Raw genomic sequence first — 20,858 nt, forward strand, 5'->3', positions numbered from 1 at the left:
TTATAACAAAAGGCATATACTGTAAGATAAAAAGCAGCCAGGTTTTTAAGAGTCCCTACATTGCATTAACTAGGTTTTGTATTTTTCAGAGCATAAATATTCAATGTTCCATCACTCTAAGAGTGGCCTGATCGATCCCATGGACTTTCTCACAGAAGAATTCTTCAAATATATGATGCTTGAATACTGAGTGCTGACAGAAAGCACAGCATGGGGAAAAGCAATGTCAGAGAGACCATATGAATAAGGGGGTTGTACTGGTAAACAGATGTGATGAGTCAAAATGAAATACTTTTAGCTGTGAAAAAAAAAAAATAATAATAATAATGGGGTTGCAAGGCTTCTACTGGGATTTCTGTGTGTATGAGCTTGTGGTACTTTATATGCCCTCCAAATAAATCTGCTTGTTCCTCCAGACGTCAGCATCCTTCATGCAGAGAGGTCAATTGCATTGAATCCTGAGCTGATAGACTGGCATAAATTTGTTGAAGTCATCTGAAACACTGCAGCTATTTAAGGTTGCCGTAGAGTTGCTTCAACTTGATTAAGTTGTATAGCAATTTTATTTACTTTGAAAAGCCAAATTCTTAGTCTGCTTTATTATTTGTTTATTCGTAACAGGGGAGATAAATTCTTCTGTAAATTAATCCATAAATATATTGGCAGCGAGTGGTACTGATACAAGAATTTGTACAGTAGCTTCTCCCTATAAAATCCCATCTGCTGTGACATTTCCATTTTAAGTTTGTCATTAAACTTTACAGCTGTATAAACAAAACCTGTACATTTAATTCCTTTCCGTACTTCCCTGTAGAGCATCCAAATAGACCAATAAATTAACACCTTTCGAATGAGCACTTTAAGGCCCACTTTCTATTGGGATTGATTTTCTCTTTCCCATTATAACTGTCTTAGTACTTCATGGGTTTTCAAAGCTATTTTCACTGGCAAAGATTATACTCTGTGACATGGATCAGGAAAGGAACCAAAAAAGAGAAAATAACTGTGAAACTAAAGCTGTGAAAATGAAGAATTTAGCATAGATCTACTAATATCAGAGTGGGGATATTGAAATGCAAAGCGGGTGCCCACTGCTCTTCCATGCAATGTGCAACAGCAAGGAACATAAGAGTTGGAGACCTTTAACTGCCTTCAGAGAAAGCCACAGTTCAGGACACGAGATTACAGGACACAAGATTAGAGATCTTTCACAAGACACATGATAGGGCCTTGGGCACAGTTTCCTTGTGTGTATCTAAGAATCTAATGTCACAGCAAAATTGCAATACTACCTATAACAGGGCTTTAAATAACTTCCTCTCACTATCCGTTTATAACTTTGCTTAGCAATACACAGCATTTTCATATGTGGTCAAACACACTTATGTGACCATCCTGCATGCTTCTAGAAGACTAAAAATATCATAAAATGTTTTTTAGTCTCACACGACACAAGTAGTATAAGAAATGTGACCAGAGCAAATATACAATACCTGAACTGAGAGAGAGAGAGATTTCTAATGACTCGATAAAGGTTTGCAGGTCTGTTAATATATAAATACAACCAAAAGATGAAGATTACTGTTATCTGTAAAAAATGCTTAATAGACTTTGAATTACGGATTTAGGCCATGAAGTCTTACAATTCCCTAGCTTATGTCACCGTGTCCTAGTAAGGCTGCTGGCACAGGCTATTAAGCCAAGAAGCATGGTACAGAGCCTGCAAACATCCCTCCTACTGCAGGGCTCCCAGATAATGGGATCAGGCAGCGCTGGAATTGGAAATGACACAGGGATGCTCTTTTACAAATGTAGATGTGAATTTGCCATTCCGTTTTGTGGTCTGCAGGGAACCAGGGGAACTGAATGTGACAGAGCACTGCAGACGGGTAATTTTACTTCACAGTATTTTAAAGGAAGAGAAGCTGAGGCTTTACAAATGTAGACACATTTTTCCACAAATAAGCTCTATATAGTAAGTAGTCAAATGTACTTAGACTTCATTTCAGGATGGGAGAAGCAGAATGAAGCACGTAGTACAGAAATACACTCCTATCCGTTCTTCTTCAACAGAAAGAAATACCTTTGCACATGTCTTAGTCTTCAACATTGACCTTACCATTAATATACCTAATTATATACCTAATACAGCAGATTTCTCCTAGCAGTTCAGGTTTGCTCCATCTTGCAGAACACCAGCCCTTCCACCTACACATTCTGACACTTTGAGAAAATGAAATGACTCTAAGTGTCTTACATTAGTAGGAAGGTTTTTCTTGCAGCTGTCCATATTAAAATTTGCTGTAAAACCAGACCTCCACTTGGAACATTTTTGGCATTTGTATTTCATTTGCATCAAAACAAAAGCACATTTCTTTCCCCCAAAGACCAGAGAAAACATAGGTCTCAGAATCTTCGAAGGATTCCAGCACTTTTCAGGATATGGAAAATGGTATTGAATTCAAAATGCAAAGTGAAAACTGTGAATTCTGGAGCAATATAGAGACTATTCAGGGATTAGGAAGAGGGAGCAATAGGTAGGAATTCCACATTAAATGATACTTTTGATAAAAGCTTAGCCAAAACAGACCGATTGCCACATAAAGATTTATTTGAATTTGTCTGTATTTGATTGGAGGGGAAACACACTGAAAACTCACAAAGCCACTGCCTGCCTCAAAACAGTCATCCAGCAAGGCTCATGGATTCTCTTTTACTAGCATTGAATACTGTGGGAGAAGAGAATTAAGGGTAAAGCATAAACTCAGATGCCAATAACTTTGAATTTATTACAACTTGGCTATTAAATGCATGATCCCGTGATTTTTTGTACGGGTACAGTTTCTGTCCTGGGGATAGACACTTCAAAAAGAAAGGCATATTTTATGTTCTCCCTGGGGGAGCTTCCTTGGGTTCGGGTTGTTTGTTTGTTGTTTTTTAATACAGAAGCAATACCAACTGGAAGCCCAATAATCTTCCTTTTGTACTAAAACCAGGGATTTGAGAGGCTATTATCAGACAGAGATACTATCAGACAAAGATATTATCAGTCTAACTTGAAAGTTACAGTGATAAGAGGGAATAAATTAGAAAACAAAAACTTTTCTCTCAGGATGTTTTGCAGACATAAATGCCTGTCACCTGTAATGGTTTCCGAGGTGAGTTTAGCATAACCTCATTAGCAACGAGATTTAAGTTTGCTGTCTTATGTCTGTGGTTTCCAGGAGGCAAAAGTAAGGAGTAAAACTAATTTCAGGAAGGTGGAGAGTAGAAACTGCTATATTCCACAATGTAAATGCTCACAAATAGCCAGGAATATGCCACCCAACGTTAGGATAATTATGCTCCAATATTTCTGACCTGCTGAAACCCTTTAACAACATCTATGTACACTGAAGAAGCAGCAACTAAATCAAGCCAGGAAGATGGCTCTCTACCTTCCTTATGTGCAAGAGAAAAACTGCATAATTCACCAGCTAGTTGTTCTGCTGTTTACAATTCAAGCAAGGCAATATGACAAGCAAATTAATTATGCTAGCACTATATTCTCATTCCCAGTGTTCATTTGCTGTGCACATTTCCCTGTACACTTGGTGAGGTGCGTGTCAGCCTCGCCCAGACAAAGTGAAAAATGGATTGGCAGGCAAATCCCATCCCACAGCCTTCCTGCAGGTAAGAAAGCAGATCAATCACCCAGAACCAATTTTCTTCCCTCCACCTCCTTGCTTGCTTTTCTCCCACACCTGTAAGCCTCAGCTATCATTCCCTGGAAAAAATGCTTTAGTGTCCTCAGATCTGACTACATACAGTCAGGATAAAGCAGTCACAACACCACAGCCAGGAGCCCTCAGGCTCTCATTCTGCTATATTGTCCTCCATCCCAAAACACTTTTTGTGTCTGGGCCCGCTTGCAGCACTGTTGTGACCTGCCAGGCATCACACAGAAAAGCCCCTAGGTCCCTAGCGTGGCTTGTGACAAAAAGCTGTTGACCGGAGTCTCTGCCTTGTAATGAATCCCACCCCTGGCCTAAGAAGCCCCAGTGAGCCTGGGAATGCAGAAGAATAAAGATGTCAGCACATCATTTCTCCATGTTTCATTTTAAGCCACCCTACGGGCCTCAGGAAAACTATTCACATGTTGAAAGTGAAAAGGAGAATTAAATGTTTTCTTCAGCTAGAGCACAGCTCCCCAGTACATTACAGCCAGGGTTAAGAACCAGGGAAATTAGCATAGTCCAAATCCTCTAGAGCTGCGAGCTGCTGAAAGCCTTGTGCATTTTGTTGTTTTATCATTTGAAAAGCAAGGACAGAAGCCCTTAAGTGCGAGTTTCCTCATCCCAGAGCTGGAATTGCTTCATTTCCTCTTTTACTGAATTATTTTGGAGCACTTTGTGACATTGATATTGCGATGCACAGGCTCATATCACCGAGCCTGGGTACCACTGCTAATCGGCAGGACTCAAATACTTCAAAGCAATCAAAATGATGCCAACAGAAGACCAAGCCAGAACTTCTGTACTGACCTCCTTGCATTTGCCAGAACTTGCCCCAGAAGAGGCTGGGTTGGTACATACAAACGGGGCAGGGCCCTCTGGGATTCATGGATTTGTTTGTGCGTGACGTTTACAAACAATACTAATTTCAGAACTTGCTGGAGGTACAAGCTAAAATTAAATTCTTAAATTAGTATTATAAATTAGTATTATAAATTAACACTGTCCCTCATTTTGGGCAGCGTAGCCACGCGTTTTGGTCAATGGCCCAACCTGACACTTGATCCACAAGACAGCTGAACTGGTTGTGGGAGATGCAGGGAGAGGAGCACCAAATGTCGGCAGAGGCTCCCTTCTTTCTCCCTCAAAGCCTGTCCTCCCCTAGCAGACTTCTCTTTACTACCAGAGGACTCCCTCTGTAGCAGAATTACAAATGAGAAAAGTCGGATGATGGAAAAAACAAGCCGCATCTTACAAACCATTTCTGCATTCTTTTCCTCATGCATTTCCATCCCTCCTACACCTGCTAACAAACTGTGTTAGTTCTGCCCTCACTCATGCCCGTGTCGTACAGCATCTTGCCTCATGGAGATCTGTGTGGAATTTGTTACTGCTTGTAAAAATAAGAGGAGTTTAGTGAGCTCTCCTAACATATGCATTTCGAAATACTTCCAAGTTTTATCCAGTTGTTACTACATATACCTTAATTTTAAACTGTTATAAGAAATGTTTTGTTTTGGGGGTATTTTTATTATTTTATTTTATGTAAGTTTGACAAGTCAAATGTGTCTTTTTTCCACTTGTCAAATATATTTTTTTCACAAGCCAATGCTTTCACTATTGGTTCTCTATCAAAAATATTTTTAATGAGATAATTTGCAGTCTAATAATTTCCCATCTAGCACCTTACCAAAAGGCAGAAGAAAACGGCAGTTAAAAATAACCCATGCACACAAAAGACCTATGATATTTTATTTCCTGATACTTTGCAGTCAGCCACAGATATAAGCCCAGCTTGCTCACAGGTTGTTCACCAACATAAAAAACATCCTGCAACCTCAGCTTCCATCAGAAATCTAAGGAAGGAAAGAGTTGAAATTTTCCAACTGGAAAAGCATCACATCACCAGAGGAGCAAGAAGTTGTAATTTCAAGCTTCTGAAAGGATACAGCAGAGAAGCAATTTTCTAGAATTCGCAGCTTGCAGAAGCTTCAATTACTTGTTGAGTCAACAGCATTTGTTTTAATTTCCCCCCTTTGAGGTCCTGTTCCTCGTCCTACTGTGGTCAGTAACAGCACCGCTAATGACCTCGGTGCGTACGGGTTCAGAGCTGAGCTGCAGTTATAGTCAGAAAATAGTGCTTAATGCAGAACCACGTTAAATTACATTATCAAGTTTATGTTTATTGCCTCTTGATGAATTTCATATCGCACTTGCTGTATTTACAACTCAAGTATTCTTCTCACAGCTAGCTACAGGAGAAATAAAAGGCAGGAGTTCAAGAACGATGCCGGTCTTGAAAATAGAAGCATCCAAATTTAACAAGGAGATTGCAGTCAGCCCTTGCAGCCCTTGCTGTCAAAGCACCCCAGCAGCACAGCAGCGCGTGCTCAGGAGGATTCCCAGCAAGGAACGCAGCGGCGTCTGCCTGCACAGGCTTCACCCACAGGACCAAGGGAACCCAGTGCTCAATGGCCGAGCAGGCACACAAGGAGGTCGCTTCGCATAGCTCCCGCTTTCCTTTAATCAAAATCTACCACCACTGAAGTTAGGGTCATGTTTAAAGCACAGCTTCCCCACCGTTGCGTTTAATTTTTGTTTAAAAGCTGGCCTATCCACAAGTAGCACACTGTGATGCACCGAGGCAAATCTCTGCCAGAAGGCACTCGCAGCCGTAACACACAGCTCCTTCCAACCCGTCTGGGAGCAAGCGGGTGCTGTGGAAATGGTTTGCCAGAAAAACAATTAACTGCTTTGCATTAACAGGAGTATTATTTTAAGATTTAGATAGACCAATAGATAACTAAATCGATGTTACAAATTCTTCCCCCCCTCACCTGCAAGGTAACAGCATACGTAGGAACTAAAAAACCACAAGGGCTTTAAGCTAGCGTAGAAAGCCTCTCTCTGTTATATCTCCTCTATTCGTCGAGTAGATACCAGTGTGCTGCATCCATTGAAAGACAATAAAAAGCTTTTCTGCTGAAATCTACTTTCCCTATACGGGTACGCCCACAGTTTGGCGGGGAGCAAAGTGCCTACCCAGAAAACCACAGTCAAGATGAGACCTTTGACATTTTTAATGACAGAAAGTCCGTGGCAGCACTCCATTCTCAGGTCACAAAATCATTTCAGAAATCTCTAATCTGGCTTGTGGCTAAAAAAAAAAATAAAAAAAAAATAAATCAAAATAAAATATGCCAAAGTTGTATGACCAATATGCACTGTTTTCTCAGTCTTTGCCATTAGCGTTGCACCCGAATTCTCCAGAATTTGGTTATATTTAGCATCAAAGCTGTTTTAGTGAATACTTGAGTCTGTGTTTGGACTAATTTTTACTTCATTATTCACATCATAGGATTGTTTCTTTGAAAGTAATATTTATGATTTGTTCCCCTTTGCCAAAAAAAATAAGGCAGTATTTCTATATTTCTATATAGCATTGGAATTCTTTGTTTTAACATATAACAACTATAAGACCCCTTAATTTTCTTGGCCATTGTAGCATTTTTTTTATTTTTTATTTTAAATATAAGGGAGAAAAGGACACTGAGTACCAAATACAGACAATGAGAGATATCCAAATGTCTGGGGAATATTGGCAACAGTCCTGTGAGGTGATGAGCATATTCAAATCCTTTCCATTGAGAGCTCTAAATGACTTAAAAGTGAATAGATTTACATAAATTACATTTTTTTTTCCTCCTTTCCAGGCTTAAATTAATACAAACACACAATATTCTCAACAGCATCATCTTTGAGCAGCTACTAGAATACTGCATCAGCATCCAAGCAATAAAGTTAGGCAACAGAAATCATGACTCTTGATTCTATTGTCAGGGAAGAAGAAAAACATTTTTGTTTAATGTAGAAAGGACAATATTTTTCATTTTTAAAAGAGGTGAGCTTAACAGGAAAATATGCTAGCTTTTTAGTATTGCAAAACCACAAACGCAATACAAAATAATCCTGTTACAAATATATATATATTAAAAAAAAAAAAAATAATAATAAAGAAAAATGCAAACTTCATAAAAAGACTTTAAAGGCTTAAATACAAATACCTTTTGGGTTGTGCTCTTCAGCATTTCATTTCCTAGCACCTTAGGCTGTAATAAAAGTGTTTCTAATGTTTCACCTCTTTTCTCATTTTGCAGCGAAACAATTCCCAGTCTGTTTGTGTATGATAGCAGTAAGTGTGGTAGATTAGAATTCACTCAACGTCATGTCTGAAAAAATCTGTTTCCCTCCTAAAAGCAAGCATACATTTCCGTGCTGGCCTTCCTCTCAGGGTGGGTGTTCTGGAAAGCTGAGCAGGAAACTTTTCTTTAACGTTCTGAAGGAATCGATAGAAGGCCCCAGGCTGCTGCTCACAGCCAGGAGGCTGGTCCTTCTGTCTCCATCCTCCACCTGCACTGGGCGAGGAGCCCCCAGGCAGCGCCCAGCTGGGGGTGAGGGCCAGGAGCACGGTGACACAGGCAGCTGCAGAACAAAATGCATGAAGAGGAGTCAAGCGAGGACACAGCACAGGTTCAGCGTGTTGGTGGTACTTGAACAGCTTCTGTTTAACTTTCTGAGTCCTCTTTGATGGAGCGAGGGCTAAAAATCTATCTCCCTGTGCTGTGTTGCTGCCTAGTCCAGATGGGCTGTGGAGTTCTGAGGGGGAGCAGGATGGAATAAAATCCTAATTGTCACAGCTGTCCTGGTACGATGCAGGGAGGCAAACTTAACAGGAAAATAGTGACAAATAGCTTTTCTTCTCATACGGGGGAAAACTGCACTGTTCATTTGAAGTCCTTACTGAACTCAACCAACCAAACCAAAAAGTTGTGCTCTTTCAGTCTGACACTGCTGTGGGCTGACCAGCTTCACTTCTGCCACGCAGCCCTCCTACCGCATGAGCAGGAGAGGGGAGTGAAAGCATGTGCAGCCCACTTTTGCCCCTCTCTCTGGCTGTGCAGGACCACCAGGGTCTGGCTGCTCCCGCCTGGAACCACACTTGGCAAATGAAGCCCATCTGCAGACCCAATGAAGTCCAAACCAAATGTATAGAATGTTAAGACATGCATATGCCAGACAGAAAAAGGCAGAATTTCCTACGACATTTTTTTTTAGGGCATGAAGTACAAAAGTACATTTTTAACATCATGTTTAGAACTACTTTGCAGAAGACTTTTTTTCCACCCAGACTTCTGATGTGGATTAACCTGTCTCACGAACTCCTCTTCATTAGCACAATAAATAACAATAGAAAATCTTAAAAAAATGTGAGAAATACAAAAAAAATGAAGGATTTTTTTTTTTTTTTTACTGTCAATAAACATATACACGGGTGTGCTGTGATTTCAGGCATTTTACATCTAGCCACTGTGATAAAACAAGAAAAAGTAACACAGTGCATTTTCAGGTTCCACCAGGAAGACTCATTCTAAGCACTTATTTGCACAAGTGCCCACAAGTGCTTCATCCAATTAGGAACCAAACCCAAACAATCCGACCTGACCTGGCTGGGAATCAGGTATTTGCAATCAATCTCTCGATAGCTCAGATGGGTGGGCACACACACAGGCACTTCAGAAGGGCTTAGCCTGGCAATCAAACACTGCAGTTACACACTAGCACGGACTAATGGGCACAGGGGACTTGCTGGTTCTGCTGCTGCTGCTAGCCAAATCTTATTAGCAAAGGAAATCTAAAGGCTGCTTTTCTTCCATTTCAGTAACTTGTGATAATGGTGGCACTAGGATCCCAGTTCTGAGCACATTATTTTTAAGCTGTGTGCGCATACACTTTCATGAGCACAATCAGGCTTGTCCAATCTACTATTCTAAGCGTTCTGTCTCTGCTGAATTACTCATGCAGCCAATATTAAGTAAATTATGCTTTACTCATAAATGTTTCATATCAACTTAATAAAAAGTTCTCAGTCGCTCGCTACCAGCCTAAGTAACTTACCTAATTTCTGTCTTCAGAGGTTTCTGTTGTGATTAATCTAACTACACTGAACCTGTTCTAAATGAGAGGTTTATTGAAGTGATACATGACTTCTTCCCCCTGCCAACTGCATTTTGGTGACTGAATTGTCAATCTTCATTGTAGGCTGGATGAAATGAGCCTCTTGTTGAGCAAGACAAATAAAGTAACTCCACATGAAAGGTGAGTTAATGGAGTGTGGAAAGCAAAGACCTGTTCCCAAGCCTCCACATGAAATGGGAGCTCTTCCATGCTATTAGGTGATGTGAGGTCCCAGCCCACGCGCAGCAGCGGTGCATGTTGTCAAGGAACGGACTTGGATGAGTTAAGGTTTGTCAATAAAGTGCAGATGGGTGGATGACTTTTTTAATATGCTCCAGAGCTGGGACAATGGGTGTTTTTTTATACCAGCAGTGAAGAAACGAACTTGCACGGTGAAAGCACATTGCACTTACCAGTTTAAGATGGCATTTTAGATAAATTCAACACTATTATTCTCTTCAGATGATACATTACCTGGTTACTACTGTTATATCTGTTTGGGGGGTAATCGTTCAAGGGCACAACAATACTAGTGTCCCAAACTTCTATTTGGGCGAATAAAATGACAGTAGAATTAATTGTCAAATGCTATAAAAAGGATTCCAGTTATATGCCTGTGCCCGTGTGAAGTGCTTGGTAGCGATGAAAGTTAGCACTGAACCAAGAAATAGTTAGCTATTCCTATATGCAATATTTACTGATATGTTAAAGAAAGTTTCAAATTTAGTAATAGAATAGAGCTAAGTGTGTGCCACCTCTGGCCTTTTTTTTTTTTTTTTCCCCCTTGGTAAACTGAGTCTGGAATCCATAGCAGCAATTTTAAGACAAGTAACTATTTATTAATAAGTAATAGCTAAAATACTATTTAGCTTTTTTTTTTTTTCCCCAAAAACCTATTAATTATGCTCTCAAAAAAATATGCTCCCAAAGAAAATATGCTCCTGTCTGACTCAAAGAAATGCATAAATAAGTTAATAACCACTGCACATCTACTTTGAAGCATTGCCAGTGGTCTCTTTACACATTCTGCCTGATATTTGTAAGTAAAATTTGTGCTTCATCTTGAAGTTACTATCTGACTTATTTAGGAGAAAATTAACCCCTAACCTTACTTTAAGTACTGATTGCAGAGAGACTATATAGTGTTTTAAGTCCTTTTAGAGTAGCTCATTTATATTGTCTATATTGCCAAAGCCTCAAGATCTCCTGGGAAAATCTTTCATAGTAATCAGGAACAAGAGGACATTTCTTACTATATATTAGTGCTTTTAAAACTATATTTCCTCTACATACAATACAATATGAAGTCCCAGTTTCTTTAAAACAACAAACACATACCTCATCCTCCTCACTGGAAATAATTTGTATTATTACAGAAGGCAAATGACAGACAAATTCTGAATGAAGGATAAGAATGAACTGATGTCAGTCAATGGACATTTCTAAGGTAGAAAAAATAAACTTACTAGAAGCATTTTAAAATAAATAAATAAATACACCTTGTGCTAAGCTTAAGTGGGACCACAAGCCAAAAACAGTCAAGAAAAATGGATACCTCCTCGCTTTCCACTCTATGGAGAAGATGGAACCATTTGTTCTCCTTCCAGTGTGAGAAGTAGGGTACATCAAACAAAGCCAGTTGGTATTTCCACATTGGTATTTCCTCTCTACCCACATGCACACCAATTTTCTCATAACTTCTCTTTCACAAAAGCCTGTGCCAAACATTTCTAGCAGAAGCCTCGCGAAACCACTGGCTCCAAAGGACTCACTCACGTTGCCAAGAAGTTTACCAGGGCAGAGGCAGCATGACGGGCAGGCACTCTGCCTTCCCTCTTGGGCGCCTTGGCTAGTGCACCCTGCCAGGCACCTACTGACAGGCTCACAGACAAACTGAACATGTGTCTAACTTCATCACATAATGCCTTTGTGTCTCAGCACAAATTCCTCCCTGTTCCCACTTCCCCAAGATACACAGCGGCAGTTCTCTTGAAAAGTAATAATAAGTTTCTGTTTTCCTTCAGATTTAATTAGGAGCCTAATTTTTGTAAGGATATATTGGGCTTTATGGGGGAGAAAAGCAAGTAAACAGTTTCCAGAAGTCCAGACACTTGCTTTAGTTGTGTGATGTGTTCTAGTGAATCTGAGTACAGCTTTGAAACTTCTCTTAAATTCTTCCTCTTGGTACACATACCGCTTCCAACTTTTACTCCTGTGAGAGCACTCTAAGGAAGGACATAGTCCCACATCAGTCTCTCACTACATTCACTGCCCTTTGGAGTGCAGTAGAAAAAAATAGTAGTGTCATATCTAGAAACTGAGCTGTTTGATTTATTCATCATTTCTATTTTCTCAGAGTTTTTGGATTTATGTCCTCATCATCTTACACTTGTTCCTACTAATGATGTGCTCTCAAGCTATTTCCCACTACATACTTACTCCCTTTATTGTTTTCAATATTGAACTACAGTGACTTAATTCCACCCCCACTACGCAATATCTCCAAGGCCCCATCTTTGTTATGACCAGTATATACTAGCTCCTAGCTCTAGGAAGTTAGTATTTTACAAGCTTAAAAACAAATTAAAGAAGATTTTATAACATTATGCAAGTTCTTTGGAGAAAAGAAAAATAATCCAGGGGCTTGCAACCTACTTCATCTTCCAAGGTATCTCTCTGAAGATAGTGACAGTTCTTGGAAACCAGCCATCTGTGTCAAAACGTCACAAAGAGATGGCAACGTCCTGAGTCCAAATTATGAAAGCGCTTTGTAACAGACATTGCCATGGTCACAAACATATGACCAAACATGACATGGTAAGGACAAGCTGCTAGGAATCATACTGAGCAGCCAGTTTCCTGAGGCACTACCACAAGATTTCCCAGCCTGTCAGGCAGGAAGGCTTGGTATTGAAATGGCTTCCCAGTGGCAGAGCTGCGCAGAACATGTCCCATCTCCTCCCGCACCGCTTTCCAGCTGAGCAGCAGTGATGCCACATGTATCACCGTGACGTCGGCCTGAGTAGTCCTGCTATATAGAGAGCACAGAGGGGAAGCAGAAAAAGGCAATGAGATCAAGTGAGTTCTCCTGAGCTTGCTTGGACTGCTCAGGATCCAAGTTCCAAGGGGTGAATCCTCACCTCCGTGGTACCAGCCTGTCCTATTTCCATTTCTTTGCCCACAACTGTTAGCCTGATTCTTCACAAATCCTTCCAATATTTCTCTCCACTGACATATTCTGGATGTATTCCAATGCAAATAAAAGTCATATTTTCACATTACTCCTGTATTATTTTTTTCTAATTATTGAAGATCTAGGGAACCATGAGAGCCACCTTGCAGCAATTGGAAAGCCATGTAGAGACCAGAGAAAAGCCTGCTGAAAATAAATATGATAGAAAAGCTATTACACCTGAAACAGCAACTCACTGCTTTAAATGACATATGGCTACCGTACAGAATGTAATGTAGAACTTTAAAAGGCTAGAAGCTGGGAAATTGACTCTGTGCATTTAACATACAGATTGCTACAGTTGCTGCATTTATTTAGGTGCTTTTTAAAAAGAGGAATGAACCAAGATTGATGCCACAGCTATACAGAGCTTTATAACTAACCCAGGTAAGCCATTTACAAGGAGCACAGACAGACACTGCATTTTAGCTTCAGAAGAAGGCGTGTTTATAAAACCAGAAACATCTATGTGGGGTCAAGACACTATAGTTTACAGCAAGTGCACAGTCACATAAAATGAATATCAGAACTCTTAACAGCAGTTTTTCTTCTGGATTTAATGCAAACTAATAACTTGACTGTGGCTCTGTTTTCTCCATTTGCTTTGGCAAGCAAATGGAGAAAACATCTAAATGGCATCTAAATGACAAGACTCGTCCACGTGCCATGGTTAAGTATAGCATGGTGTCAGGGAAATGACAGAAGCATTCTACATTCTGCCAGACAGATCTCAGTAGATGGGACATTATTTTTTCTTTTGGTTATTTGACAGTGCCATCTGTAACTCCTGCCAATTTTCATAAGTTTCTAAGGGCAACTGCTTTCCATTTGTTGAAAAGAAAAGAAGGGTGTGAAAGAGCTAACCATCAAGAAGCTAACAGTTAGGGGCACCCATTTTTGTGCAACTTTTAGAATACTCCTACCTGCAACATGGAAGAGAGAAAATGCCAAACGTAATATGCATGAGGGAGTCAGACTGAGAAATACAAATGCAAACTCAGAAAAAGATTTGTTCTCATTTTTTTGCATTGACCATGACCTACTTTGTTCTTGACAGCTAGAATGGGTGCTGGATTGGAACATGAGCACAGGAAAAAAAAAAAAAAAAAAGGCTCACGTGGCTGGATGTACAATATGATCTAGAACAGAAACAGCCTTTTGTGTTAGATACGACTGCAGACATTTCCTCTTTTTGGAAAAATTACACTCCAAGTTCCTCCATGCTATCTGCCTGCTATTGAGGAACAAGGCTACTGCAGTCAAGTAAAGTGGAGAAACTTTTAATAGGAAGGAAATAGATGTGTGCGTTTATCTTCATACCGTTCACTGGAATGGTTAGAGACTACCTGAGGAACTCAAGGTCCTTGGATGTTTCAGGAAAAGGGGAGAACAGAGGGAGTTTTCTGTAGCAATAACATTGCCTATATATAGGAGATTGTCTTCTTTACTAATACTACAATTACCAAAAGGTGGGCTTGCTCTCAGAATTGCAAAACACATTAACAAGGTTTATGTTGTATGTGCAAGATCGTTGTAGAAAGTTCTGAAACATTAAACCATTCCAGACATAAGTAGTCACACGCAGCATTTCTACCTGTCTTTTCCTGTGATGCTGATTAAATCACAGCAGTCTTTGTTCACAGGTCTCTCTCACAGTTTAGCTTAGATTCCTGCGTGCCAATGTCTTCTGCAGCTTCTCTACCTCTTCGCACTCAAACAGGGTATTAGATGTGAAAATAAGTTTGCAAATGTTTCAGAACAGCAATACATCGTTTGTCTCAACGGTGGTGGGACATGGCACACAGAATCCATAAGTGTCTCTGTGAGACTGGCTCTACAACTAGCTTTCTGCATGAATTTGAGTACATTTTTTCAAGCTGGATGCTTAAAATCAGTTGGGCATGTATCTAGAGCTAGTATTACTTGCAAATGTTTAACAACTCTAAGAGAAACAGTGGACTTACGTACCTAAAAACTGTTTAGTACCAGCTTACAAGGACATCCACAGAAGGCTGAATAGCTTCTAAAAATAAAACTGAAGAACTGTAGTCTAAATTTGAAGTTGTGATTAGGTTTAAACATGCATGTTGGAACAACTTAGCCTTATTCCTTTTTTTTTTTTTTTCTCTGCAAAAATGGATAAAAACAGCATAAGTCTTTGTCTCTTTGTCGTGCAAGGTCTGGTAGATGGTATCACTTTGGATTATCTCGTTCTGCCCTGCAGAAAGGTTCAGCATTTAGGTTTATGTGGCAAGGCTTCAGTATCTGGCAGGGACTGCAGTGGTATCACTCTGCTGCAGAAAATTCATCACAAGAAGTTAGATATCTTCATGGAAGAAGTGGGAGACGTGGCTTTTCTTAAGAACCTTGTGTATTAAAAATTGCACTTAAAGGAAAAGAAGTTTCTAAGAATTTCACTCAAAATGCCAGAATATGTTTCTAGATGACTGTACAGAGCATGCCACATTCCTCTCTGAGCTGGGAATAATATATAAGATACTGCAGGAAATCTAACCTGTTGCTTGCTGTCCTAATGCCAAAGATGGAATCACCCATGTCAGAAATGTAATTGTGTCATACAAGAAAATTTGATAATATTAAAATACCAGAGCAGCAATTTGATATTAAAGACATTCTTCATGATATTACTTCCTTCATATCGACAAAATCTAGGAGCCCCGTGGGCTTCTTCCTTTAAAATGATACAACCAATTCTGACACAAAGAAATTTAAAGAAATTATGTCACACTAATTTCCAGGTAATAGCAGAAACACAAGTCATGCTCAAAAACAAAAATCCAAGTACTGCAATACTCATAGCCTGTGAGGATTATATTGAACATGCTGATAAATGAAGTGTGAGTAGGTGAAATTCCCTGTATGAAGAAATAAATGCAGTGATTACAGAACTCACAGCAAATTTTGCCCAGGCAACTCTCTGGTGCATTAATATTTTCATTTAAATCAACTTGCAACATCTTGTTTCTTTGAAGCTGTAACATGAACTGTATAAATTCTCCTGAACCATTATGCACAGAGAGATACTAAGATGCACCTGTAAGTGCAGTTGAACCAGAAGTTAACATGTAAATTACATCAATCAAATTAGGAAAAAAAAAAAAAAAAAAAAAAAAAAATAACTTAACATGGAGAAGCAAGTGATTCTTAATGATGACCAAACAGCAGCCATGAGCTAAACGTATCGCTTTCTTTATGATGCAGTTCTTCAAAAACTGGGATAGCATAGCAAGCTGGGAGAAGCTTAGCAGGTCACCTTCCTCTGCACTGCATTCTTAGAGTGAAAAAAATGGAATAGAAATAGAAAGATTGAGAGAAGTATCATAAAACATAGGTTGTCCTCCTCGAGTCACAAGCCAGCTTACATATCAGGAACCCGTATCTGCTTCTACAGAAGTACTAAGCATTTTCTCTTGGTCTCCTCTCATCACACGACTGCTTTGAAGAGGAGAGGTACATGTTTGAATTAATCCTCTCTAAGCCTGCTTGTCAGATTCTTTAAACCACTGTCTCCATTTCATGTCAGAGGTCTCTCTGTGTGCTTAGCAACCTTCCTGACAAAGGACCAAATTGATCACATAGGGTCAAGAAAAATACAGGATGCCTGACTGCCACGAAGAGTTCTGAATCCATATTCCTTCCCATCTTGCCAGGATGGCCCAAGACCATGGCTTCAGCCTGTTGATAAGAGATTTTTTCCCCGTCTTCTTTTCCTGCTCTTCTATTAGTACTTCTTGAATATATGAAAATAATTCTACACTACTAAAGCATGAAAAATTGGGCTAATGTTTTTGACGTTTCTTTTTGGTATAGCTAATCCCATTTCTCTAGTGCATGCATAATCTGACTCTCATTTGATGAAGCAACAAGATATGTATTAATCTTACCATCATGCACTGCATAAAGCAAAAGAGTTTTGTATTAGGTTTATTCCTTCCATTATGTTAGAAATCACTCATCCCCATCACTGTCCCCATTTCCCAAATCAATAGCTGTCCAGCCTCTGATAAAAAATGTTGTTTTGTTTTGTTTTCTGCAAGAACCTTGCATTAGTGACATATTGCTGTATTTGAATCCATTGTTATGGACTCTGATAAAGCACTACCTTGCTAAAGAACATGAGACACCTTCAGTCTGTCTGAGGTCCCCTTCATTTCCTTATTGAAGATCATCCTGTGCACCTAGCAAAACTGTGATGAGAACTGAATACAAAAGTGGCAAACATTGTGGGAGATACTGTCCCAAAATAAGTACTAAATCTGGAAGAAATACATTTAGATTATTGTGGAATATAATTAGCTTTTTCCATGAAAAGTGTGAGCCACATCAAAAATAAAGAACTAGGGTTTTTATCTAGATGAGTTTAAAGGGCAGATATTCTTAGAGCAGCTGACTGGGAACATTTCAGTTAGGATGTATGAACACAGAGACAGGTCTATCATTTACAGTAATGAAAAGTCATAAATGTCTTTATTAAAGAGTAATTTCCTGCATAAAGAGGAATAGGGTACTGAGGGGTTTCATAGCTGAATGCAAACGTAGTAGGTAAGCTACTTTTTTCATAAAATAATTCCAGACCAAATTGAACAAAATGTCAGGTATGAAATCCCTAACCATTGGTCATCCTTTCCACCGCTCACCAATGACTATTAAAAGGACTATGGTAGAATAACATGGCACCTAAGTTAAGAATGACAATTTAATCATTCACTTTATTTCAGAAGAAACCTTTTTTTCCTGTGTTTTTTTTTTCTTTATTAATATGACAACATCGATCCAGATGCCAGCTTGAGGCCATGCATTGAGTAAGTGTAGTATCGCACTTTGTATTGAACACAACAGATTCAACTACCACAGCAACAGCAACAAAATTGAATATAAAAAAAAAAAAAAAAATTAAAGGCAGCCTGCTGAGCTCTCCTGAGGCTGCAAAAACATGCAACTTTGTGCCAATACCTCCCATTTAAAAAATAATAATAATAATAATTAAAAAAATAAAACACAATATGCCAAACTATTTTGTCTTTAAGATTATTTCCTCTGATAACACTCCAGTGCACTTAACAACAGCCTCCTCAAGGAAGACAGTATTTTATGGATCTAAAAGATCATCATCCCACAGCAGCACTGCTGTAAGCACCGAGGCCAATGGCTGATGGGCCTGAGGGCCATTTCAGAGTATGACCCATAAAGTAATTTCTGCCTCCACATGTAAAACTTCCAGTAAACATATTCACTGATGAGGGGGCTTGTATGAGATATAAATTCACAGAAGCATAGAATCTCCCTTAACCTTTAAGGGAGGGGAGTGCACCATGATTTCTGGATCATGCTCGGGCTTCTCAGAGTTAGTATTACAGTCATAAACTCATTATCGCCACCTGCTAGGTGGGTTTCTGGGATCTTCTGGAGTAGAAAAGCAGAACTTTTACCTCATAGCAAAACACCCAATCTGCATTCCAGGCCCTAGACTGAGAGAAGTTTTGCACATGCTTCAGTCTCTGGTGGCTGTTCTTTACTCTGGGACGTAGTTTGTGAACAGAAGTCATTCAGCTGCGTGCCATGTCACCCGCTCACTGATGCAGTCGCATCGACTGCTGAGTAACTTGTCACGGCTGCTGCCTTGCCAGCACCTAACTGCCCACAGTTTGTGAGTTTTATACAACAATGGAGAAAAGCAGAATTTAATATTTCCTTAATGAAAGGCATTTTAGTGCCCTTTCTGTCATTACGTTTAGGCATATGCCTTTAAATAAATTAGTTGCATTAAAATCCCACAGATTTTAAGCCTTTTCCAATAATGTTCCATTTGTGCTTTTGGTTGTTTACAAAAGAAACACACAGGGCTTTTCCCCTCATAACTAAAAGAGGGAATCATTTATTTACCTAAATAATGTCATTCACCCACACGCCAAACTTGCTTGTGACTCAGGGAAAGCGCATTTCCTTCCAAGTCTCCAGAGGAACTGGAACAGCAACTTTAGTTTGTTGTTTGTTTTGTTTTTAAAAAAGATTTTTGAAAGAAAACAAGGAACAAAAAAAAGCAAGGACTCACTCCTAGGTAAGATAAAGCCATTGCTAGAATATCCAAGTCTTTCTAAGTATGATTTATGAGGCGGAGAGGTTCTGTCTCCCTTCCAGAAGGTTCCCTTCCCCGCCGCCATTTCTCCCCTCTCTCAAGGTGAGGGCACAACCAGGTGGATTTGAGGCTCTGACACTCGATTACCCCGTGGTGCTCTACTCACAGACATCACATCACTTGCCTATGAATCCGACCCAACAACAGCTCACCTGGATTAGGGGGAATCCACTTTGGCTCCTGCCCTGAGAGATGGGTACCTCAGCCACGTCTGTGGGGAATGTGCCCAGGACTCCCTCAGCAGGGGACACCCTCACATCTGAGGCCCAGGAAGGCACTTGTGAGGAGCTGAGGGGCACAGCCAGAGCCGGCACATCACCCGAGCCCAGGCACTCCAGAGGTCACCATAGCTGTGCCCCTGAGCTCAGCAGGGTTCAAGTCACCACCCAGGAAGAGGGTTTGTGGACATGGAAGGAAAAGGCATGCAAATATTTTTAAACTCTGTTTTATGACCCTGCTCTCATGAAAATGTGTTAAGTCTTCTGTTCACTTAGATAAGAACTAGATCAGATATATTTTATGTAGTCATTCCTGTTAGAAATTGCTGAGAAGCTGAGCTATACATTGTGTTTGTTTTTTTTTTTATTTGCTTGTTTTTTTTTCTAATGCTAAATAGGGCCATTTGTGTTTCTCCTGTTAGAGAGCACACTGTATTTTATATTGATTTATTTCAGAACATATTTAACATAGGTTAGACCTATCACTGACTGCAGGCCACGGGTTTCCTCCACTAGATGTAAAAGCTCTTACAGTAGTTAGCCCATCTTTAGCACTACAGAGCTCCGGCAAGCAGGAGGATCTAAAACAAATCATAGTAATTAAATCTCTTTTTAAAACACCTTTTATAGCTCATCCATGCCAGGAAAATGCTTCACAGTAGGGTGGCCATCAGACTACTGTGCAAGCAAGATGAATACCCCAAGCATGGTTCAGATATCTTAATGTTGGGGTGGGGGGGGGGCCGGCGAAGTAGTATTTTTGTTTACAAAAGTAAGCCTTGATCTCTGTAATAAGACCATTTCTGAGCATCTTCCACACCCTAGAACTCAGAACAAGGTCACAGAAAAAAAAATAAATAAATCTAAATATCTAAAAGTACCAAGTTAATTTATGACCAGGCACTGAGACCAGACAATGGCTATTGAGGTTCAAGTAACAGATGAAGTCTATTTCAACATTTCCTTTGGAAACATTCCATAAAGCTGAAGGAGACTGGAGCTCAGCCTGACAGGATTTGTATCTTTGTAAACCAAACTGAATAGCAAAATAAATCTGGACTGAGAGAGCCATATGAGGAGGAGGCTAGATCTTTAGAGATAAAGCTTCGAATTGAATTCTGCACCAGAACAGGGAGGAAAAAAAAAAAAAAAAAAAAAAAAAAAAAGGAACCTTTGTTTGCTAATCTTTGTTTCCTTCACATGTCATCTGGCAATCCTGAATTCATAATTCAGAAATTTAATGCAAGATTGTTCCATTTCAGTAACAGGTAAATAACATGTACAGCTGAACTGTTAAGAAACTACAATCTTAAACATTAGAATTCAGGAGTGTAGAGCAAGGCTGGAAGCATAATATTGATAGGGTTGTTTGATAAACACTCCTGTGCAATGTCATGACAGTATTCCTCATGCTCTGTGCTTCATGTTCCTTCAAGTTCTGTGCTATTTGGTTTGTTTCTGAAAGGCTTAGCTTCTGACATGAAGCATTAGCTGAGAACCTTACCTTTCATTAGAAACAAAGA

General features: G+C 39.6%; 1 protein-coding gene across 1 annotated transcript in view; it reads left to right on the plus strand.

Annotated features, from left to right (window-relative positions):
• The first annotated feature begins 16,429 nt into the window (after window positions 1–16,429).
• The window catches only part of SPHKAP (SPHK1 interactor, AKAP domain containing), a 97,404-nt gene continuing 92,975 nt past the window's right edge, over window positions 16,430–20,858 (plus strand). The window contains exon 1 of the mRNA XM_035335255.1: window positions 16,430–16,662. Coding sequence (XP_035191146.1) covers window positions 16,646–16,662 — 17 coding nt within the window. The 5' untranslated portion in view covers window positions 16,430–16,645. The remainder of the gene's footprint in view (window positions 16,663–20,858) is intronic.

Source organism: Oxyura jamaicensis, chromosome 9 (assembly GCF_011077185.1).
Source record: "Oxyura jamaicensis isolate SHBP4307 breed ruddy duck chromosome 9, BPBGC_Ojam_1.0, whole genome shotgun sequence".
NCBI lineage: Eukaryota > Metazoa > Chordata > Aves > Anseriformes > Anatidae > Oxyura > Oxyura jamaicensis.